The sequence below is a fragment of the Aethalodelphis obliquidens genome, unplaced genomic scaffold (genome assembly GCF_003676395.1).
Source record: "Aethalodelphis obliquidens isolate GAN/ISIS:26980383/991018 unplaced genomic scaffold, ASM367639v1 scaffold6, whole genome shotgun sequence".
NCBI classification, from domain to species: Eukaryota; Metazoa; Chordata; class Mammalia; order Artiodactyla; family Delphinidae; genus Aethalodelphis; species Aethalodelphis obliquidens.
Window position 1 is genome coordinate 6,685,035 of NW_020837950.1, and position 20,724 is coordinate 6,705,758.

At 37.4% G+C, this 20,724-nt stretch overlaps 1 protein-coding gene across 2 annotated transcripts in view; it reads left to right on the forward strand.

The window, feature by feature from the left end:
- The first annotated feature begins 6,390 nt into the window (after nt 1-6,390).
- The window catches only part of GABRA2 (gamma-aminobutyric acid type A receptor subunit alpha2), a 121,727-nt gene continuing 107,393 nt past the window's right edge, over nt 6,391-20,724 (forward strand). Inside the window, exons 1-3 of one of the 2 annotated variants that reach the window (XM_027104069.1) lie at nt 6,391-7,190; nt 8,174-8,249; nt 10,787-10,902. In XM_027104069.1, coding sequence (XP_026959870.1) covers nt 8,179-8,249; nt 10,787-10,902 — 187 coding nt within the window. In that variant the 5' untranslated portion in view covers nt 6,391-7,190; nt 8,174-8,178. Of the gene's footprint in view, nt 7,191-7,537; nt 8,250-10,786; nt 10,903-20,724 lie in introns of those variants that run through there. The other variant, XM_027104070.1, reaches the window with a different exon arrangement.

Sequence of the window (20,724 nt, forward strand, 5' to 3'; positions counted from 1 at the left end):
CTAAATGCCGAGGCAGTGAACTAAGGGCTTTCAAACATGTCAGTGATACCAGCAAACACTGCAGTGTTGTCTGTGATCCAGTTGCTATTCTGTGCACGTGTGTCAACTCAGAGCACTCACACAAGACCTGTGAAGTTGGTTTTACAATTCTCCTTATTCTATAGGTAAGAAAACTAAAGCACAGTGAGGCTAAGGGATTTGTTCATGGTTGCATAGTGATTACACCGTAGAACTAGGATTTGAACCGAAAGGCTTAGCACCAGAGTCTGAGCGCTTAACCACTACTCTCTTGCATCTCATTTCCTCTGAAGAAATATTGTCTCTCATATACATATGAAGGCACAGACGCTCATGTGTTCTTTTATTTATTCACCAGGTTGTTCATTCATTCACTGATTCATTCTTTCATAAATTCCTCAAGAATTTCCTGAAAGATTAGATATGCCTGGTTTTATGCTAGGCACCAGGAAGGTAAAGATGATTACGATGAGGCTCACAGGTGTGAGATAGAAAAGTTAATAAATAAGTTAAATGGGATATTCCAGGTTTCGTGTTAAATGCCTGTGCTAAGTTCAGCAGGCACACAAAAGGACTATATGAACAATTGTATCTAGACGGGTAAGAAATAGTTTATAGGGCTGAGGCGTGACGTGCTCACCAGGGAGATGATGTGAAGATGGCATTCCAGTTGAAGGGGCAATGATAACCAAAAGCATAGCGACATGAAACTACTGGCTGTTGAGAGAAACAGAAATGTAAACACTTTCCTTTGTAGGGAGTGTAGAGAACGGGATGATGTTGAGAAATGAATGCTAATTATGGATATGTGTGTGTGTGTGTGTGTGTGTGTGTGTGTGTGCGTGCCGGCATGTGCATGTGTGTGACAAGGTGTCTGTGGGAAGATCACAGTTGAGGCTGGAGATATAAACAGGGATCATACGTGATGTGTAAAAGTTTGCACCTTATACTTTTATCAACAAAAGATTTTAAATGATTGACAGACACTATCGAATTGGTTTTGGAAGACTCTTTTCTTGGTCCTGTAGAAAACAAACTGAAAAAAACTGAGATTGGAGGTAAAGAAACCAGTTGGCTACTATGTATTGGCATTGCAGTAGTCCAAATGAGGACAGAGCTCAGGAGATGGGACTGGTAATGGGTAGAATGGGTCAGATGATGGGTATAGATAGGAGGTATGTTCTCAGCAACAGTAAATGTGTGTGTGTTCGGGGAATCCATTTTTCAGAATTTTGGTGGGAGGATGGTGGTAAGATAGAGGACACCAGAGAAGAGACCTTTTGAGGAAAGAAGGTGACTTCCAGTGATGTATAGGGAGTGGTGAGAGATGGTGAGAGCTTCAAGATTTACCATATATCACAGCTGTGACTGCCAAAGGTCATGACATTTTAAACTCTGGAACCAAGGCTCCCACTTTGTGTTCCAAAGTGCTTAACTCTACAAAGAAATCAGCAGTTATTTACTGGGCATCTATGAGCAGGTCACTCTGGCAAATAAAAGAGGTCTCTAGAAAGTAGAAATGGTCTACATATTATTATTTAAAATTATTTGGTATCCATATTTAATTTGCCATGGTATTATTCATATTTTTCTTTGAAATAATTGGTTTCTATTTTCTCTTTCATGTCTCTCTGACTGACCATGAAATAATCATAGCCTGATTGTATTTCACTTATTTCTTCACAATATGTATATTCTCTCTTCCTCTCACGATGGAAGAGCTTTGATGCTAAAAATAATGATATTGGAATAATCCTTTGTTGAGACCAATATTATCCTACCTGAGATGTATGTACATAGGCTCAAATTAGGTCCTGGACTTCCTCTGTCCTCTGATTTTGTTGTTGTTATTGTTAGTGGTTTCTTCTGCATGATTTTTCCTGATGAGGTGCTATTATTCAGAAAATATCCCCATAAAATAGATTATTTTTTATTCTGGATATAAAATTTTCCTGGGCCTAGGGGCTTTTTTTTTTGTTTCATAGAAGGTACTTAATCATGTTCTTAATAATAAGAATCCATTTACTAATTGTTACATGGTAACATCTAGATTTGTAAATTATTAAAGGAAACACTCCCTATGTCGCATTCTTTTTCTTATGCTGTATGTTACCCTTAGTAAAAGTAGTATTGTTTTACAAACAAAGTTTTTAGAGTACATGTATAGGCTTCAGTCATTAATTTGTTTATAATTAACAGCATACATTATTTTATGCCTTTTCAATTTGATATAAGCTCCCATGAGGGTGGGGACCATGCCTTAGTCATAATTATATCCTGAGTAGTGGTATCTAATGGGGTCTTGTACATACACAGCAGACACTAAATAAGACTTGTTAAATGAATATACGGCTGTTATTAACAGACTTACACTACTCAGACGACACTAAGACTTCAACAGTTAAATGTTTTGTCCAAAGTTTCAATGGTGAGACTACACATGAGAAGTTAAAATTTTGGCTGTCAAGGAATAATGTAGAGGTAATACAGAATAATAATTAAACGTGGAGACTGTGGAACCATATCGCTTGGGCTCTACTCCTGGCTTCCCAACTGGAATACCTGAGCTAGCTTAACCTTTCTGTGCCTCAAGTTTTGCATCAGCAAAATAGGAATAATAATAACCTCTTGCTTGTGAAGATTAATTAAATAAATTTGTGCAAAGTATTTAGAATGGGGTCTAAGCTTTTATACTAATGAAGACATTATAGGTTTACATTTATTATTTTCATTACAATGATTATTATTTAGGGAACGTGCCTCACAGGCAAAAGCTGCCAATCATGTAGCAGCTTATCCTTCAATGAAATGCACAGTGTATTTTGCAATGAGGGAGTTTTTGGTTTGCATTACTGAAATGTTCTCTTTGTTTTAGGAAGCAACTGAATAACGTGAAAATATTCTGCCTATAATTTCACGAAGTAGGATAGCAAAAGGATTTCCTTTCAAATTACTTTGTATCTGTGTTTGATGTAAGTAGTTTTTAAAATCTTAGAAATCACTAGGATTTTAGTTTTTAAGCTTTTAATATCTTAGAAATGCACTAGAATGCATGATATATTTGATTTGCAAGTTGGATAAGGGTTTGTAAAATTATTTTATAAACAGAGAGTTATTCTGTTTGAAGAAGGTAATGTGCATTAGTGTATCCAAGTTAGTGTATGTGATATATTTAGCTGTAATGAAATGTGACCTAGATACATTAATGTAACAGAGTAGTTTTGGAATTATTTGTTTATAAGGCTAGTTACTCCCACTTTCCAGCTGTCTCTTCTTGCAAAATCTTGGAGTCTAGTGGACATATTAGAACTATCTATCTAAATTCAGCTTACAGGGAAAAATGGAGCTTCACCAAGCCATGGTTTCCACTTGAGAATTAACAAATGGGTATTTGCTCCAGTTTTCTTCTTCTTTTGAATGATAATGTGGTGAATATGTGAGAACAGACTTGCACTCCAAGCATACTTTGAAATTAGTAAAGTATTCTGGGGAAAAGTACAGAATAATATTTCATTCTGTGAAAACAGGATAATCTATGCTTTAGTTTCTATTTTTTCACAAATATATATTCTCATTTGAATGAATGACTCATAAGAATGTAAAGTGTATATAAATTTATTATATGAAATATATGCCGATATTTAAAAATTTGTAAATATGGTGAGATGCTATTCTTGTTGAAGTAATTCTGGTACTTCTCTTCAAGGTATATAAACATCACTAAGACCAGTGATGACTGGACTCACTAAGACAGTGAGACTGAAAGCATTTTGTAGAAATGTATTATATAAATGCTATTCTTATTAAAATCCTTATGCCTATTTTATTAGTTCAGGTATCTGTCTTTCTACAGATAAATATCTGTATATCTGTATGCATGTATGTATGTATATAATATATATGTACATATATTATATATACCTATATACACATCTTATAGAACCTAAAGATTCATTAGGTCCCCTATATATAGATTATGGAGTAGTAGTTCCCTGGAGCAGTAGTGCCAAGTCTCAATATAACTGAGCCCTAAAAAAGGAAGCTCTACAAAATATCTGCTAAAAAACACGAACAGTTTTGTGAATTTTAAATTTTAAATGAATTTTAAAACTATACAATATTGTGAGATATCAGGAGACAAAATCATGATCTCCCAATTCTTCATTTTCTTTTTTTCTTGGTCCTCATGTGGAAATCTCCTTAGGGACTTGGTTTTTAGGGATGGGAACTATATAAGAAGTGACGCCCCCCTAAATCCAATTTGTGGGAGAGTAATTCAAACATGTTCAAACAGAAGGTTTTGCACTGCTTTAGCCTGGGCGGGATTGGATTTACTGGTAACCGACTAGTTGTTAGTTCTTCTACAGGACTGGTTGCCTTAGGACCTGCTCCACAAGGAGTGGGTAGGAAGAGCTTAGTCATGACCTACGCAGGCTGGCTCTCAAATCACAGGCAGTTCGCTGCACTCCATCACAGAGAGGAAAGAAGGATATCAGGCTGGATTTTTCAGATATTTGTGGAAGCTGGACAATCCTAGAAGAAATTTGACTGGACTAGTAACACAGTGAAATATCAGTGAAGATATAGCAATAAAAGTAGAGGTCCGGTGCTTGCAATCGGCTTTTCTGATTTCCATTTCCTTTAATGTACTTTGAAGTTTAAATCACAGCTATCCGGCTTCAATAAAATTGCAAAGCATTTTGTGGGGAAGAACTAAAAATCATGGTTTTATAATGAATTTTTTGAATCTAGCTTTTACTGAGTCTCTCTCAAGTAAGTGTATATCCAAATCTATAGATTGTTCTAACATAGTTTTTGAAAAAGCAAACGGTGAAAATCATCCAAAACAGCTTGAACTTTGTGAACTTCCACATAAACGGGTCATATGGCAGTGAGATTACAAATTTATTAAGGGTGCTAATGGTAGAGGTTTTTTTTTTGAGAACAAATTCCAATAAATACAAATTTTGAGATAAAACAATTAAAGCTACAATCCATAATTCGTCATTAGCACCCAAGGAAAAGACTATAGTGGTAAGAAAATAATCTATGAAGATATTTACAAAAATTGTACATCCATGAAGGAGAAATTTTGTAGCATAGCAATTAAGGTTGGGAAGAAACCATGGGCTGTTCAACTTTCATTATCAAAATATAAACAACTTAGTAGTAATATAAATGGTGAAGTGATAGAGATCTTAATAAAGATTGACTCATCGAAATGGAAAATAGGAAAATACAGTAGGAAGTGAAGTGTTCACACTAAGTAGAAGATGGTTAGATTCCCTAGTTGCAAGGTTTTAAATGGCATGCCTTTATCTTTGTGAATTTCAATTAGACTCTGCAGTGGGCAAGTCAGGAAGGGAATATTAATGATGGAGGAGAAAGCTGGGTGGTGTTCCATTCTTCACAGAGGCAGCTAAGTAGAGCAAATGTTTGTTTAGGTTGTAGCTTATTAAATGCTCATTTAGAAAGTGGTGATTAATAGGTTAAAAAGAACAGCTTGAAAAATTTGCAATGTAAAGGTTTTATTGTCCTCACATAATCTTCAAAGCAATGCTAAAATTTACCGGCGATTAGAAGTGCCTGTTGTTATGAAAACTGTACCATCTAGGAAAAATATCTGAATTTTGGGTTCATATCTAACAAAATTGAAGTGTTTGGCATATATTGACTCTGAAGGCAAAGGGACAGAAACATATCAGCATACTTTTTGTTTTTACGTTTAAAATGTCTACCATTTATTACAACTTCTTGAAGAGACAAACACCCGTTCTGCTTTGCTTTAGAAGGATGTGCATAACGTTCTGTCTTACCTGCAGTACGAAGAGGAAAATGTCTCTCTTTTTGTTGTTGTTCAAGTTGCACGTTTGGATTTTATCGCCTCAGATAAAGTAGAAGAGAAATGAGACAAATTAAGCACAAGGCTGAAAGTGTACGATGGGACTGAAATTACAACAGGTCTCTACACCAGCAAAAACCCCTAAAGGGGGAAAACCTCAAAACATGTTACATACCCCGCCCCGCTGCGGAAAGAATTTGCAGAGGTAGTAGAAGCACAGCAGGTTCCTTTCTGCTGGGGGTGGAGGTGGGTAGGGTGGGGAGTACGTAAACTTTTTTGGAGCGGTTGATTGAGTTTGTCCTCCAGGTAGGGAGGACGTTTGTGAAAAGATATTGGGGAAAAGAATTGCTGAGAGTGAGTGGGTTTCCCAATAATTTGCAGATGACTTGACTGACCAGCTCCAGGGAAGTCTCCAGCCCTCAGAGCTTTGAAGGGAAATTGGTCCTGATTGCAGGAGTGTGAAGGAATGAGTGGTACAGCAGAAGGGCTCAGGAAATCTGAGAAACTTCCTGCTGTCTGATTCCACGCAACATGCCTCGAACTTGGTCCTGCGTGGATGCGCTGATGACCAAGTACAGGCGTGATGAGTCCCCTCGCCTTCCAGCGGGAGCTGTACCTCTCCTCGGCAGCCACGTCGCTCCGGAGCCAGGGCACGCTGGGGGGCGGGCGGCAGGGCGAGGTCCCGGGGATCTAGGGCCGCACAAACACACCGCGTCCCCGAAGCCGCACCAGCACCCACCAGCAGCCCCCTGGAACCTCGGGGCCTCCAGGGAGTCCCTGAGGGCGGCCGCGGGGCGCAGTCCCGGGCGGCGAGTGGGCTCCGCTCCTCCGGCGCGGCGTGGGCGCCGGGAGAGGCGCTCGCCGCCGCTTGGGGATGTGCCCTGGCAGGTGCCCGGCGGGCGGCGGGCGGTGGGCGGTTACCCGGTATCTGGGCGGGGGTAGGGGGGCGTCCCTGCGTTGCCGAGAACCTCGTTAGCCCTCCTTTCGGGCCTGGCTCCTCCTCCTCCAGGCGTGGGGCTCGTGCCCGCCGCTGCCTGCGCGCACCGCGCCTCTGCTCGCGTCCCCCCCGCACCCAGCCAGCTCCTGCCAACGCTTCCCCCTCCTCCTCTTCCTCCTCCTCCGCCCATCACCGCCACTACGGACGCCTTCGCCTCCTTCTACTCCTCGCGCCGCCGCCACTCCTCGCGCTCTCCTTCGGCTGCTACCAGCCCATCGCTCCCCGCTCGCCGGGCTGCTGCAGTCTGTCTGTCTCTCTCTCTCTCTCAAGTTTCCTATCTCCTCTAGATCAGGGCAAAGGGAGGAAAACACCCAATTCTGCTTGCCGTTTCAGGTAAGGTCGCACACGTTGGTCCCAACAGGGACCCTTGCTTTCCCATTTACCTTTGCCTCCCGTGCATGGCTCATCTCCCCCCATTCACTCTCCGATGGTCCCTGGAAACCGAAGCGGCTCAGGTCGCCCCCTCCTCCCCAGCATGTTTAAAAAATAATTTCGATACTCCTCACCAGAAGCCTATTTGCAACTACAATTAGATCCGAGACGCCCGCCCGGCAGCACGTTAGCCTGGCTCTTTTATAGTCTTTTAACTTTGCACGCTGTGATCGCCGCTGCCTGCCTGCCTCCGCTGGATCCCGGAGCCTCACGCTCCGGCTCGGATTGCGGTCCTCGGCTCCGGAACAGCTGTCAAACGCGTTGTTTCGCAGCAGTTAATCCGAACCCGGCTGCCTCCAAGACGTGGTCTTGGGCAACTGTGGTTGGGCAGGGAGGGAGGTGATTTTATTTTATTTTAAAAGGACTGAAGTAGTGAAGACGTGAGGACTGCAGTTCATTGTAATGAAAGAAGAATAATCGAAAAAAGTGGGCTGGCTGCCCCTTGCTTTTCCCGCTGTGGTCGCAGAGGCGGTCTTGGTTGAGGGGATGTGGCACGAAATACCCGTTTCTCCTCCCCTTTTTCACTCTCCCCTCCAACCCATTCTTTTCTCTAGCTCAAATGTCAGTGCAGGGTCCCGTGTGTTCTTAATACGTGTGTGTGTCCACAAAACAGTGTTTGCTGACGATGTGGCTGAGGGAAGTTCCTGGCAGAGCAAAGTCTGATTATTTGGTCATCATTCTGTTAAGAGAAAAAAAAAAAAAGAAGAAAAGAAAAGAAAAGACCCTCCTCCAGTCATCACACCCTACACACACTCCACTGGAATCATCTCTATATCTTTAACTCCAATTCCCAGTTGAAATGACATTCTTTTGGGCTATTTGGATGGTGGGACTGAATGTAATTTTAAGTGTATTTTGTTTTTCTTCCATGACTTTACAAAGAGTGGTGATGAAGATGAAACTGCACATCTGCAACATGCAGTTGCTGCTTCTTGTTTTCTTGGTGTGGGACCCAGCCAGGTGAGACAATTATTTACTGTATTTGCCATTTTAAATTCAGGGTGAAGGTGTGTTTCTTGAATGTTATCAATGCAGAGGTGGCTTTTCAGAAGCTGAAGTATTTTGAAGGATCATTTCTAATGAAAACATATTGTACCAAGAAACAGAACTATTAAATGACAGAGACTATTAAAAGTTCGCTGCTTCTTGTTTTTAGCGATAAAATATAAAAGTGAATACAAACATTTTCTAAAAAAATAAATCACGGAAGAAAAGAGTGCCCTTTAGATGGCATATTTTTGCAAAGAATTGAAGTGGTTGTTATATGCGATTATAATAACACCAAAGTTCAGTAAAGAAACCATCAGTTTTCCTTTAAGCCTAACAGAAAAGCATAAGCTAAAATGATTTGAGTGTTAATTTTTTTCTTTTCTTTTTCTTTCTGTCTTTCTTTCCTTTTGGTCTTGGCTCTTTCAGTCAACATAGAAAACCTAAATGATGTGTGGATCTGAAACCTCTAGGTGGAGGTACTATACAACTTCACAATCACAAACAAATAAAACAAAAGCTTGATTTATTAATCAACTTTTCATATTATTGATTTAGAAATTTTTACTTCTAAAATGGTACTGTCATAAAAAGTACTTACTTTGAAAATGTAACAAATTCTGTTTTGCCTGTATTCTACAAATATCAAATTTAATTTCTGTTGTTTTCAATAGCATCATCTTAATTGTAGTCTTTTCTGATTTTTTTTTATCATCAATGGGCAGCTTTTATTAATTGCCTAAATTTAGGGTATGGTTTTCAAAATGCCAGAGAACTTAAAATATGATTCATAATAATGTCCATGTAATTATTCTTTTAAAAAAATTAGTGTTTTTGATTTTATGATACCTTTATTTCCCTTTAAAATTTTCATTTTCCTGTCTCAGTAATTGTCAAAGTTTGAAAATACTTTCTAGAACTGAGAAGAAATCTCTTTATGAAGTCTTATTTTTAATTGGAAAATAGCTCCTCATTTAATATCTTAATATTGAGTTTAGAAAGAAAATGTGACATGTGACTAAAAAACGCTTTCCAGTGAAAATCTCTAAGTGGAACTTCATGACGATCTTAGTGATTGGTTTTAAAGTTAGCTTAAGGCAACATAAAAACTTTTGAGGCTTGAGGTATGAACTAATTTGCTTACATAATTTTTTTAATGTTTATCTCTATATCAATGTTTTAGTATTTTCTCTTCTCCCAAGAGGATATTTGCTTGAAGTTGGTTACTGATTTTTCAATGTATTATGACTATTTTTAGCTACTAGCTGTGTAATCATTTAAATGCAAATGAATTCTGTCAATGATATTTCACACAGTACACCTTGATCAGAATGCAATTACATATAATCTTTGATTTTAGAGGAGTGAACAAACTGTGGTCCATTAATAATCATTGAAAATACTCAGTACTTAACCATATTTTCTTCTACTAGTTTTCTGTTCTATATTTGACCAGTAATGCTCATGCCAGTATTTTATTCTATTATATAAATGATTCTTTTTCTGGACCAGTAATTTAAATCTCTGAATCATTCTGGGGGAAAAAATGGCAGCGAAAAGGGACATTCTGTTTTATACATCCAGTTGCTTCTGCACCAAATTGCTGGATGTCACAAAACCAGGTGTCTGGCTTTCTGATGGAGAAATAATGGAGAAAATCAGTGTTTCTAACCCTCTTCTGGTGATATTTTAAGACCACTTATTCTTTCTGCAAATTTATCACACACACACACACACACACACACACACACACACACACACAAAGTAGCTGGGCATTTTAATCTTTGGATGACCTCTATTGCTCTCCTCAGAGACCAGTCAGGAGGGGTACTCCTCCAAGGCTCTCTGCAGCTGTGTGTGTGCTGCTGATGCTTTCAGAGCCCACCTCCACCTCCTGACTTCAGTGGAGTCTGGAACACAGCCAGTGGAGTTTCCCTGATGTCTATATTGCACTTGGCCATTGGGTGGAGGTATACCCAAAGTTAGAAAATCATCTTGGCTTAAAAGAGAAAAAGACATAAAAAGAAAAGACATTTCTGAGAAAGATGGAAAAATTCTGTGCCTCCAAGGAGGCAATTTATTTTCCAATTAATATTCAAATCACTGAAGAATTCTTTCAGTAGTCCCTTTGGTTTTTGTACCTTTCCAAATGCAGAACAACATTACTAATAGTATCTGCATATGATAATCTACCATCATAATATTTTCTAGGGAGTGCATTTTAGAAATATTGAATAGGTCACACAAAATGCGAAGTGATAGAAATCTGAAATAATTTTGGCATCAAACTTTCTGATAAGCTAGTATTTATTATCTATTTCCAACAGCATGTTTACCTTCCCTATAGACATACTGGCATTTAAAGGAGTGGAAAAAAAAAAAAAAAGGAGGAAAACGGGTGACACTAATAGCTCAGGGAGCCTTAAAATTCAAATCAAGGAGGAAGAGCATGTTGGCACTTGCAAAACACACGTATGTATATATATCAGCTTGTAAAATTATCTGTTTAGGTTGGTGCTGGCTAACATCCAAGAAGATGAGGCTAAAAATAACATTACCATCTTTACAAGAATTCTAGACAGACTTCTGGATGGTTACGATAATCGGCTTAGACCAGGACTGGGAGGTAAAAATAGTTTTCCTTTTCTTAAATGCTCACAAAATAATGCCTTTAAAAGTTAAGGGTAATATTTATATTTTAATACATTTTACACGTGAATGCATTGTCACATATTAAAAAACATAGGTAATAGAAAATAAGGTATATGAAATAAACATTATCTCTGATTCCTTTTATACAGATATAATGTATTTACCATACCTTTTATAGACTACCTGAAGTCATATAGAGCCCAGACTTTGTGCATGAATAGTTTTTAAATTAGTTTATTTATAATGGCTAAGTTTTTCAAACTTAGACTACGTGAAAGCGTGACATTATTGGGCAGATATGCTTGTATAGTATCTTTCGTTTCCTTCATTGAATTTTGCAGATGCCTACTTTCACACTAGTACAGATATATAGAAACGGGAAACATAAAAATATAAAAGAGTATCTGGGTTGAATTTTAGCAACCAGATAAATTTTAGCAATCATCACAGGATTCTGTGATGATATAACTTTACACGTGCATGTGACGTTTCTAAAATACAGCACCGGTTTGGCATTCTTGAAACTTTCAAAGACATTTTGGGTATACTTCAGCTGTAGGCCTAATTTATTGACCTGTGGCACAGTTTGATTTCAAATTTAAACATTCATTCTCAACTCAGAAAAACAGATCTATTTTTATCCATAAAGGTAAAGGAAACTAGGCTTGGCTAATGTGTTAAATTTTAATTATCCTTTAGCATACATGGGTGATACTAAGGAGATTATGTACAAGTAAGATAGGTGTGTAATTCCTGAAAGGATTCTGAGTCAAAATATTGTTACTCATTAATTCTAACATGAGATGTATATATATATATATATATATATATATATATATATATATATGTATGTATATATCTGCATGCACACATTTATCAAATGTATGTTATACTAATTAGGATGTTCAGTTTAATAACCAATTCAAAGTTAAGATGAATTAGTTGAATGCTTGGTACTGAATGAAGGTTTATATAGTTAGCCTGATTATTACCAGGTTGGCAACTTTGCAATATTAAATTGCTTGAAAAGATGTGTAGTGACTAAACGCCTGGATGTTTATGTCAATACTGTCTTTGAAAAATGTAGCTGGTTGTTAATTCTATACATATTTGCCAATTGTATGGTTTGCATTGCCCAGGAGTCAGAAAAGGTTGGAAAAGACCCAACTTGTTTTTAAATAATATGCCATTTAATTGATAGTGGTTTTGGACTTGAATCCTGAGTGGTACCTTGCATTTCAAGAGAGAAGTGATGGGGAAGAATAATGTTCAGAAGTATGATGCATTGTATCTCTCAGAGATAATTCAATTGTTTAATATACACTTAGTCTACTAAAAGAAAAACTCTCAAGTTTATGAGTCTGTTTCCATTTTGTAAATAAGTTCTTTACTCCAATATAAAATAAAAAGTTAAAAGAAAAGTTAAAATAAGGAAAAACTAAAGGAAAAGAATATTTTCTTAGTAATTAACATTTCTAATGACCATGAATAGAAGGCATTACTGTCCATGTTAGCATATATAGCAAGGAGCTAATGTCAAACTCATACAACAGAAGTATGCCTAGCATGAGGCTGTCATAATTCATGATGGTGATTTGAGAGGTAGATTGCACTAAAGCAGATATTTTCCCAAGGCTTAGATTTTATTATTTTTAAATAAATCATGTGCTGTCAAAAAGACTTAAGATATTTAAGCTAGATCTTGGATTTTGTCTATGAGATTTTAAGAGAAATGTTTACACTGTGGGTGTATAGCTGGGAAGTAAAAACTACCTGTTAAAGGACATGGATATTACCATTTATCTCTTCATATTTCTTTAAAAATATCTCTTCCATTCTTTTTACTTTGGTCATCAGCATTCGAATATAGATCCTTGTCACTCATTCTGTAGGTTAATGCAATAGACAAAGTGGCTCTTCTTGTCTAGTGTCTTCCTTCCCCAATCCTTCTCTGATAGTGGACATGTGCTAATATTTCACAGTCAGATTGGTCTTCTTGTAGTCAATACTTTTCATATATTACTCTCTTGTCTTGATCAAATACCTTTGATAGCTCCCCATTGCTTTCTGTAGATGGTGATGAGGGGTTAGGGGGGAAGGAATATAGGCCTTGCATGCAGATGGATCTAGATTAGAATTTCTTCTCCATCTACACACCCAAAACTGTGTCTTGGCCAGGTAATCGCTGTTTCCTTTCATTTAAAATGGTCGTGATGGGGATTCCCTTGTGTGTTATTTGTTGCTTTTCCCTTGCTGCTTTTAATATTTTTTCTTTGTATTTAATTTTTGTTAGTTCAGTTAATATGTGTCTCAGCATGTTTCTCCTTGGGTTTATCCTGTATGGGACTCTTGTGCTTCCTGGACTTGGGTGACTATTTCCTTTCCCATGTAGGAGGGTACAAATGAACTTATCTACAAAACAGAAATAGAGTTACAGATGTAGAAAATAAACTTACGGTTACCAGGGGGTAAACGGGGGATAAATTGGAATTGCCATATACACACTACCATATATAAAATAGATAACTAACAAGGACCTACTGTATAGCACAGGGAACTCTACTCAGTACTCTCTAATGGTCTATATGGGAAAAGAATCTAAAAAAGAGTGGATATACGTATATGTACAACAGATTCACTTTGCTGTACACATGAAACTAACACAACATTGTAAATCAACTATACCTTCCCAAAATTAAAAAAATAAATAAATTAAATGGCCATGATGTATTTCTACTTTATAGTGTTGTTGAGAGGATTACATAAACTACAGTGTACACGCAACATACTAGCAGTTAAACACAATCAATTCCTTCCCTCCTTCCATAGGTTCCGAACATGACAATCAAGGATTTTACAATTTACTTCTCTGGCTTAATTTTTACTTTGCCACCCATCTATCCTGTACTTCAAACACATCTATTCATTTTCTCTTGATAATCCATTCACATCTTCTCCCTTAGCCTTTGAGGGGAAAATATTCCCCTCTCACTGGAATTATTCTTCCTCATTCTCTCTTTTCCTATGAAGACCACCTCAATGTGGATCCTTTTCAGTAATAACCTTTCTTAACTGAATTGAAGCACCCAGATTCAATTTTCCCTCTGTTGAATTTCTTTGGCTGTTGTTGGCTTTGTATCTCATTTGGTACGTATTATGTGCTACCTTGGATTATTTATTACCTTTTTATGTGTCTCTTGTTACCTTAACAAGATCGTAAACTTATTGAGGCAAGGTATTGTATCTTAAATGCTCTGTACTGTCACTAACTAAATATTGATTTGCATATGGTGACTCTAACAAAATATATTGATTACTTGATTAACTTTTCTATGACCAGTTAATCATCTGGAAAATGGAGCTACTCACATCTGGCTGACCTTTCAGTTGGGAATGTTGAGGTGATACTTTGTGCATCCTGCTGCAGGAAGGTGGTGTGGCTGAGTGAAGAGAACCTAACTTTAGACTGTGGTGATTTAGGTAAAATTCTAGATGGAGTACTGAGCAGTCTTATGGCCTTTCAGTACTTTACCTCTCTGGGGCTACGTCTGTCATGGATTACTATTACTATTCTTAGGGTTTTTGATGAATATTAAATACAGTGATATATGCAAAGGATTTAGCACAGTGACTGGCATATAGCAGAGAGTTAATACATAACAATGACTAGAAGACTTTGAAAACCTTTGTAAATACACTGTTGTAAGTTTCAGTTATTATTACGGTTTCTTCTCTGTCCAAAATTCTCAGCCTGAATGTTCATATGTCATTTCAAATAGAAAGTTCAGGGAAATTATTTGTATCATTATATCCCAGAAATTAATAATAAGGGGAAAAATGGGTTTGATTCAATTTAATATATCAAACTGAACATCTCTATTGATGGATAATCTGAATAATTAATCTCAATTATTATTATTTCTCCTTTGTAACGTTAGTATAAATGAGTACATAGGAAAGAGCAATCAGTTTTGTATTAAGAGTTAGAAAAACTATTCTTTTCACCTGGCTCTTCAACTTACTAGCTCTTATCCCAGACAAGTTACTTAGACCTTCTGAGCCTTGATATCTTCTTAGGGAAAATGGGAATATTAGCATTTTATTCTGAGAGGAGGAGGATAAATTGGGACTTCTATACATGAAAAGGATTGTACAATAGGTCGAATGATAAAATTTTAAGGTATTTAATAATTAATTATGGGTTTTGTTTTTTTTCTTCCAGTTTTATTAAGGTAAATTGACATATAGCACTGTAAACATTTAAGGCGTACAGACCTATGGGTCCTCTTTAAACTGAGGGCCCGATCACATTACTCAACTGCTCAAAATCCTGCAATGGTTTCTACTTCAGTCAGAATAAAACACAGATTTCTCTCAATGGTCTCCAAAGTCCTGCATAATCTGTTTCCCTATTCTTCTTTGGCCTCACCCCACACAACTCTCCTTCTTGCTAAGACTGCTACAGTCACATTGGCTTCTTTTCTGTTCCATGAAGACACCACAATACACACACACTCCTTGGAGCTTTTCCCCAACTGTTCCCTCTTCCCTGGATACCCATTGAGCTCACCTTCTCAACGAGGCCTACCCTGACCAATGTGATAAATACTATGTGTTCATCCTTTAACAATACTGCTCCTTCTTATGCCTTATTTTCTGTTTTTACTTAGCACTTACTATTTTTTAATATACAAGATAATTTTAAAATCATTAGGTCAATTGCTTACTTTTGTCTCTTTTGCTAGAATGAAGGCTAATTGGGATTAGGGATTTTTGTCTGTTTTGTTGTCTGGTTCTCAAGCATCTAGAACAGTGCCTGGCACATAGTAAGCATGGAATTAAATATTTCTTGAATGAATTTTATTTTATTCGTTTATTTTATTTTATGTTACTTAGTATGCTCCCATGAAAAGAATCGGCTATAGAACTTACCTTATCCTTAAAATCATCAGAGCAATTATCATTTAATTACTGTACTGGCCTTTCACTGTTAGCACCAGTGTATTAGGCTGACTTCTTGGTGAATGGAAACAATCACTACGATTATTCCAACTCCTGGCTTATGTTAGATGTGATTCTGCCTTGAACTAACTGTGTGATTTGGGGGATTTGGGGCGATTCATTTATCCCATCTGTGACGTCATTTACTTACCTGTGAAATTGGAGGGGAGGTTCTACTTACCCTGTCTGTCTCACAATAATATGGTATGGTTCAAATAAGAAAGCATAATGTGGCATGCATTGATAGGTATTAGGACCATTAGGAATAGCAGAGGAGACTACTTCAAGGAGAACATCATAAGGTAGTATCCTTGAAAACATGCCAAGAAAATACTGGTAGGTCTTGTGCATTTGGTTGGCTTAGTCCCTTGTAAGTCTGGAAATGTATCTACCAAGACCATATGTTCAGCTTAGCTAGAACTTATAACTGAATCAATTTTTCCTTTAGTCTTCCTTTCAGTCATTGGAGCTAACAACTCAGGTACCACCTATGGATTTTGATGTTCCATAAGAGGCTTTCAAATTGTTAACTGAATAAAAGGAGCCACATTTGCATTGCGGACTGTGTTTAGAAAGTCGTTGAAGAAAAGGAAAGTGTAGACAGGCCTCGTATGTTTATAACAGCTAACATTCACAGTGCTCAACAATGACAACTATTAGACATGACAAGGCTTGGTATCTAAATTATAGATTCAGTCTGGAAAATCTAGATAGAGTACTGTGCTTAACTGCATTTTGAAAAGCTGTTTCAAGGAGCTTGTCTAGATAGAATTGGTACATAGTGCTCTTGTTTTGTCCTCTAAAACTTGAAGCAGCTGCATGCTTAAAGCCATGAAAAACATGATGTCAGGTTATAGACTTAGGGTCTGAGGGTCAGTTTCCAACTTCACTCTTGGATATTTCTTCTCAGGCTGTAGAGAGATGGATGATAACATGTTTCTATGAATTTTACTACTCTCAATTTTATAAAAATAAAATATAGGATATTCGGTGGGCAAAAATTAGTACAAAAAATATGGTCTCTCCCAGAACCTAAGAGGGAGTCTGACCTCAAAATAGCATCGTATTATTTTATAAAGAAGTGGTTAAGATCAGTGCCTCTGAATACCAGCATCTTTGAATTTGAATTCTGTTGCCATACTATATGAAGTACAAACTTTTCACTCAACCTCTCCTTGCTTTGGTTTCTTTATTTGTAAAACGGGGGGCTAAAAGTATGTGACTTATTGGTTTGTTAAGTATTTAATTTAAAAAAAAATTTTTGGAGCGTCCGGCAAACAGAGTAGGAACTCAATACTTGTAGACATTATTGCTGTTATTGTCGATTCTACTACTACTTCTACTATGAATGCAATAGAGTCCATCACTCAATGTTTTCTTTAATTTGTAAAAGCTGTGACTTCTAGAAAAGGATAAATGTGTGGCACAGAGAAAAGATATATTTGTATGTTTCTCATGCTATTAGTTTCATTTTGTAGTACACTTTTGTATATGTACAGAATCTCTGGAAACAAAGCCAATCACAAAAGAAATATGTCAGATTATTGTAACATATAACAATTGGGCATCATCAGTTCATGATACTGAATTTGCCTATAAGAACAAAATCATATTTACAGAATGAAAACCTCACTATGAGATGCAGATGATGATTTTAGGGACATGAAACTGAGCGTGTCCACCATCCTAGCCTGGGATGTGCCAGGAACTTGAATGGCACGAGCTCTGGGTCTTGCAGCTACCGGGTGTGTGCCTGATGCTTGACAGCATCTTATGAGGTGAGGGGTGGTATAGGCATCAGGAAGGAGATAACGCACTGAGAATGATCTGAAATCTCTATACGTAATTGAAAGGGGCAGGGGACAAGTGGGTTGCGCGCTGAGCAGAAAGGAAGCGGCTGAGCCCTTAAGAAGTTCTTGTCTCAGGTGGAGGCGGGGTAAACTTCAGGTACTGGTCCTCCACGTAACAGCTCTGATGTTCGGCATTCTCCTCATTCAGCAGCTGTGATTGGGGCTGATGCTCCTGAAGAGGCAGGAGGCAGCAGAGAATCTACTCTCCCTTCCCTCCTGACTAGGTCTTCTGAGGTCCCCCAGTGTGCCTGGAGTGGGATAACCTTCTTAGGCATAAGAAGATTTCAGAGCCTTTTTCACTCTCTGCCACCAGATCTTCTCCACCCACTTGCATTTGCGAAAAGGTCACAGGAAACACCGAGTTTGATTATTTCATGAGCGAGAAAATAAAAATAAATTGGGATGACTTCACAGAAGTGTGTAATTAGCTTTGGGTAAATATGTAAATAATGGATATCAAGTTTTTTTCATTTCCTCTTTATTGAAAATTATTTTGTGGGAGGCATGAAACAGAACACGGAAAGGTACTAGGTGCCTGAAGTGGGTTGCTGTTTGGGAGACTGGAAACTCTGGACATGGGCTTTCTTCATAGTACGGGCTTCCTCACAGTGCATGCTAGCTAAAACGAGAAACACAGTCATGTTATGTGCAGACTTTTGGATTCTTTTTAGTATTACAAGCCGACTAAGAAACATCTTAGCGTTTCTGTACACCCTCACTCTAAAGCTGTGTGTTGCTTGCCTACCCTCTTAGGGAATGGTGCTAAGACCGGCTTCTTCAGAAATGGTTAGAGTGAGGTTTTGCAGAACTCTTTCTCAGGTTGATGTTTTAACTATATATATAGCTTGTGATTATTTTATAGGAAAGGCAGACTGAGTGCGTACACGGCAGCAATGGGTTGCGTTAGACTGGATGGTGGCATTTTCTTCCCAAACAGCATCTCCTGCAAAATTCAAGGAAGCATCACTGAAGTGAGTGACCCAGAGAGTACTACCCATGTTTCAATGAACTAACGCTAAGGCTTTTTTTTTTTCCACCTTAAAACAGTTTTGGTAAATAGCGGCTTCTTCTCTCAACCATTGCTGCTAGAGAGGTATTGCCCTTAGTCATACTTTTGAGGGATTGTTATTTTTGCTCTTTTCGGGCACAAGCACACCCCACTCACTCTGTTGTTTTCCTGCCAGCTTTTAAGCTCAGGTGCAATGAACATTTTTCTTTTTTTCACTCCTTAATACACAGTGGATAAATTGGACCATAGGCATGACGGATCCATTTGTGTTAGTGTTATTTTTTGATTGATACATCTCCAATCATATTGTAGAAATCTATATTGGTAGTGGAGATGGCCAAGTGAACAGCTTGGCCAGCCAGCAATTCATTACTTTTTGATGTGTTAACCTGAAAAGAGTCAAATGAAGTTATTCTAGTAGTTTGTTCCCTAACACATGTGTGTTGAAGACTTATGACGTGCCAGACACTCTGCAGGATATAAAGATGTACAAGGTGTAGTGTTGGTCTCCAGGGGATGAGGCCCCTTGGAGGGCAGATAAGGTAGGTACACTGTGATTCTCAAAATGACTCGAAACAGTACAACACGTGTTCCATTATAAGAACATGCTATTGAAATAAAGAAAAGAAATCACTTTTACTTGCATCATACAACTGGAGTTAGCCAATTTCTGTCTCTATAAGCCTAGTTCATTCATTCCATTGTTTCTTTCTAAGGGCCAAGGATTTGCTGGGTCCTGCTGTAAATGCTGCAAATACTATGCTGAACAGGACTGAGTCTTTGCAGAGATTCATATGATATCATATTTTGGCTCTTTCTGCCTTTCAACTATAATTATTGTATGTTTTTCTTTATTGAAGTGTAAGTCTTTTCTCATAAAAAGAAGAGAGATTTCTGATATACTTACTGTCAGACTGAGAACTGTGATATCTACAGAAGAGTATAACATCCAGAGGGCATGTCTTTCTGTGTCTGTAGCAGGGGTGTTGAGAGTATTTATGGTAAGAGTGGCATTCCTAGAGGTAGAAAGGGAAGTGTTTATTCCAGTCGAAACTTCTGGATACTCCTCAGTTCTCTTTCTAAGGAAAACTTATTTTCTGCCTCATCTTAATTTGTTTTGAGCTACAGATGAGTTAAATAATAACTAGACATGAACTGTGGAATAAAAAAATTAATGATATGAGTTGTAATATCATGAGGATTTAGTGTATTTCCTTTGAGTTTTAATGTTTCTGACCCAACACAGAATTCTGAAAACTTGTTTCTAATTTGAAATACCCTCATTCCTCAAGGTTTAGATCTTCTCATTTAGGAGTAAGTTAGCATAAGAATAAAATTAATGTTTAAATCTAAAGGGATTTCATATAGAAACTCATCAAATTAAGGATATCAACTTATAAGGTACATATAATCCCTTCAAATTCTCCATTGGGTTTTTGCATTTTAAGTAACTTACATTAAGGTAGATTTGATGTCTCTGTATGTTATTATTATACCTTTTAACAAATGAAAAAACTAGCATATGGAAAAGTATGACTCCATCTCCATCTTAATTTAATATGAATTAAGTTATGTCAATTTTTATTTTTTTAATTTTTGTTTGTTTTAATATTTAAAACATACACATTAAGAACATAAAAAATGGTTTTGCACAAAATTCAAAAATACAGTACTCTGTTATAAGAGCATTCTTTTGATAAATATCTTTGTTAAGATTCAGGATGGTAGCTCCTTTTTAGGGGAATAAATGCAAAATGTAGCACAAAGATTGTCCCAGTAGTATGTGTGGCATTATTCTTTCTGTATTAAAGTATTGCAGGATTCTTAAGAGGACATGTTCAGTCGGAATATTACTAAGTTGATTTAAAACATAATAAAAGAAAAGGTAAGGTTTTCTTCTTCTGATATAGTATCCAGAGGAAAAATATGTCAAAAA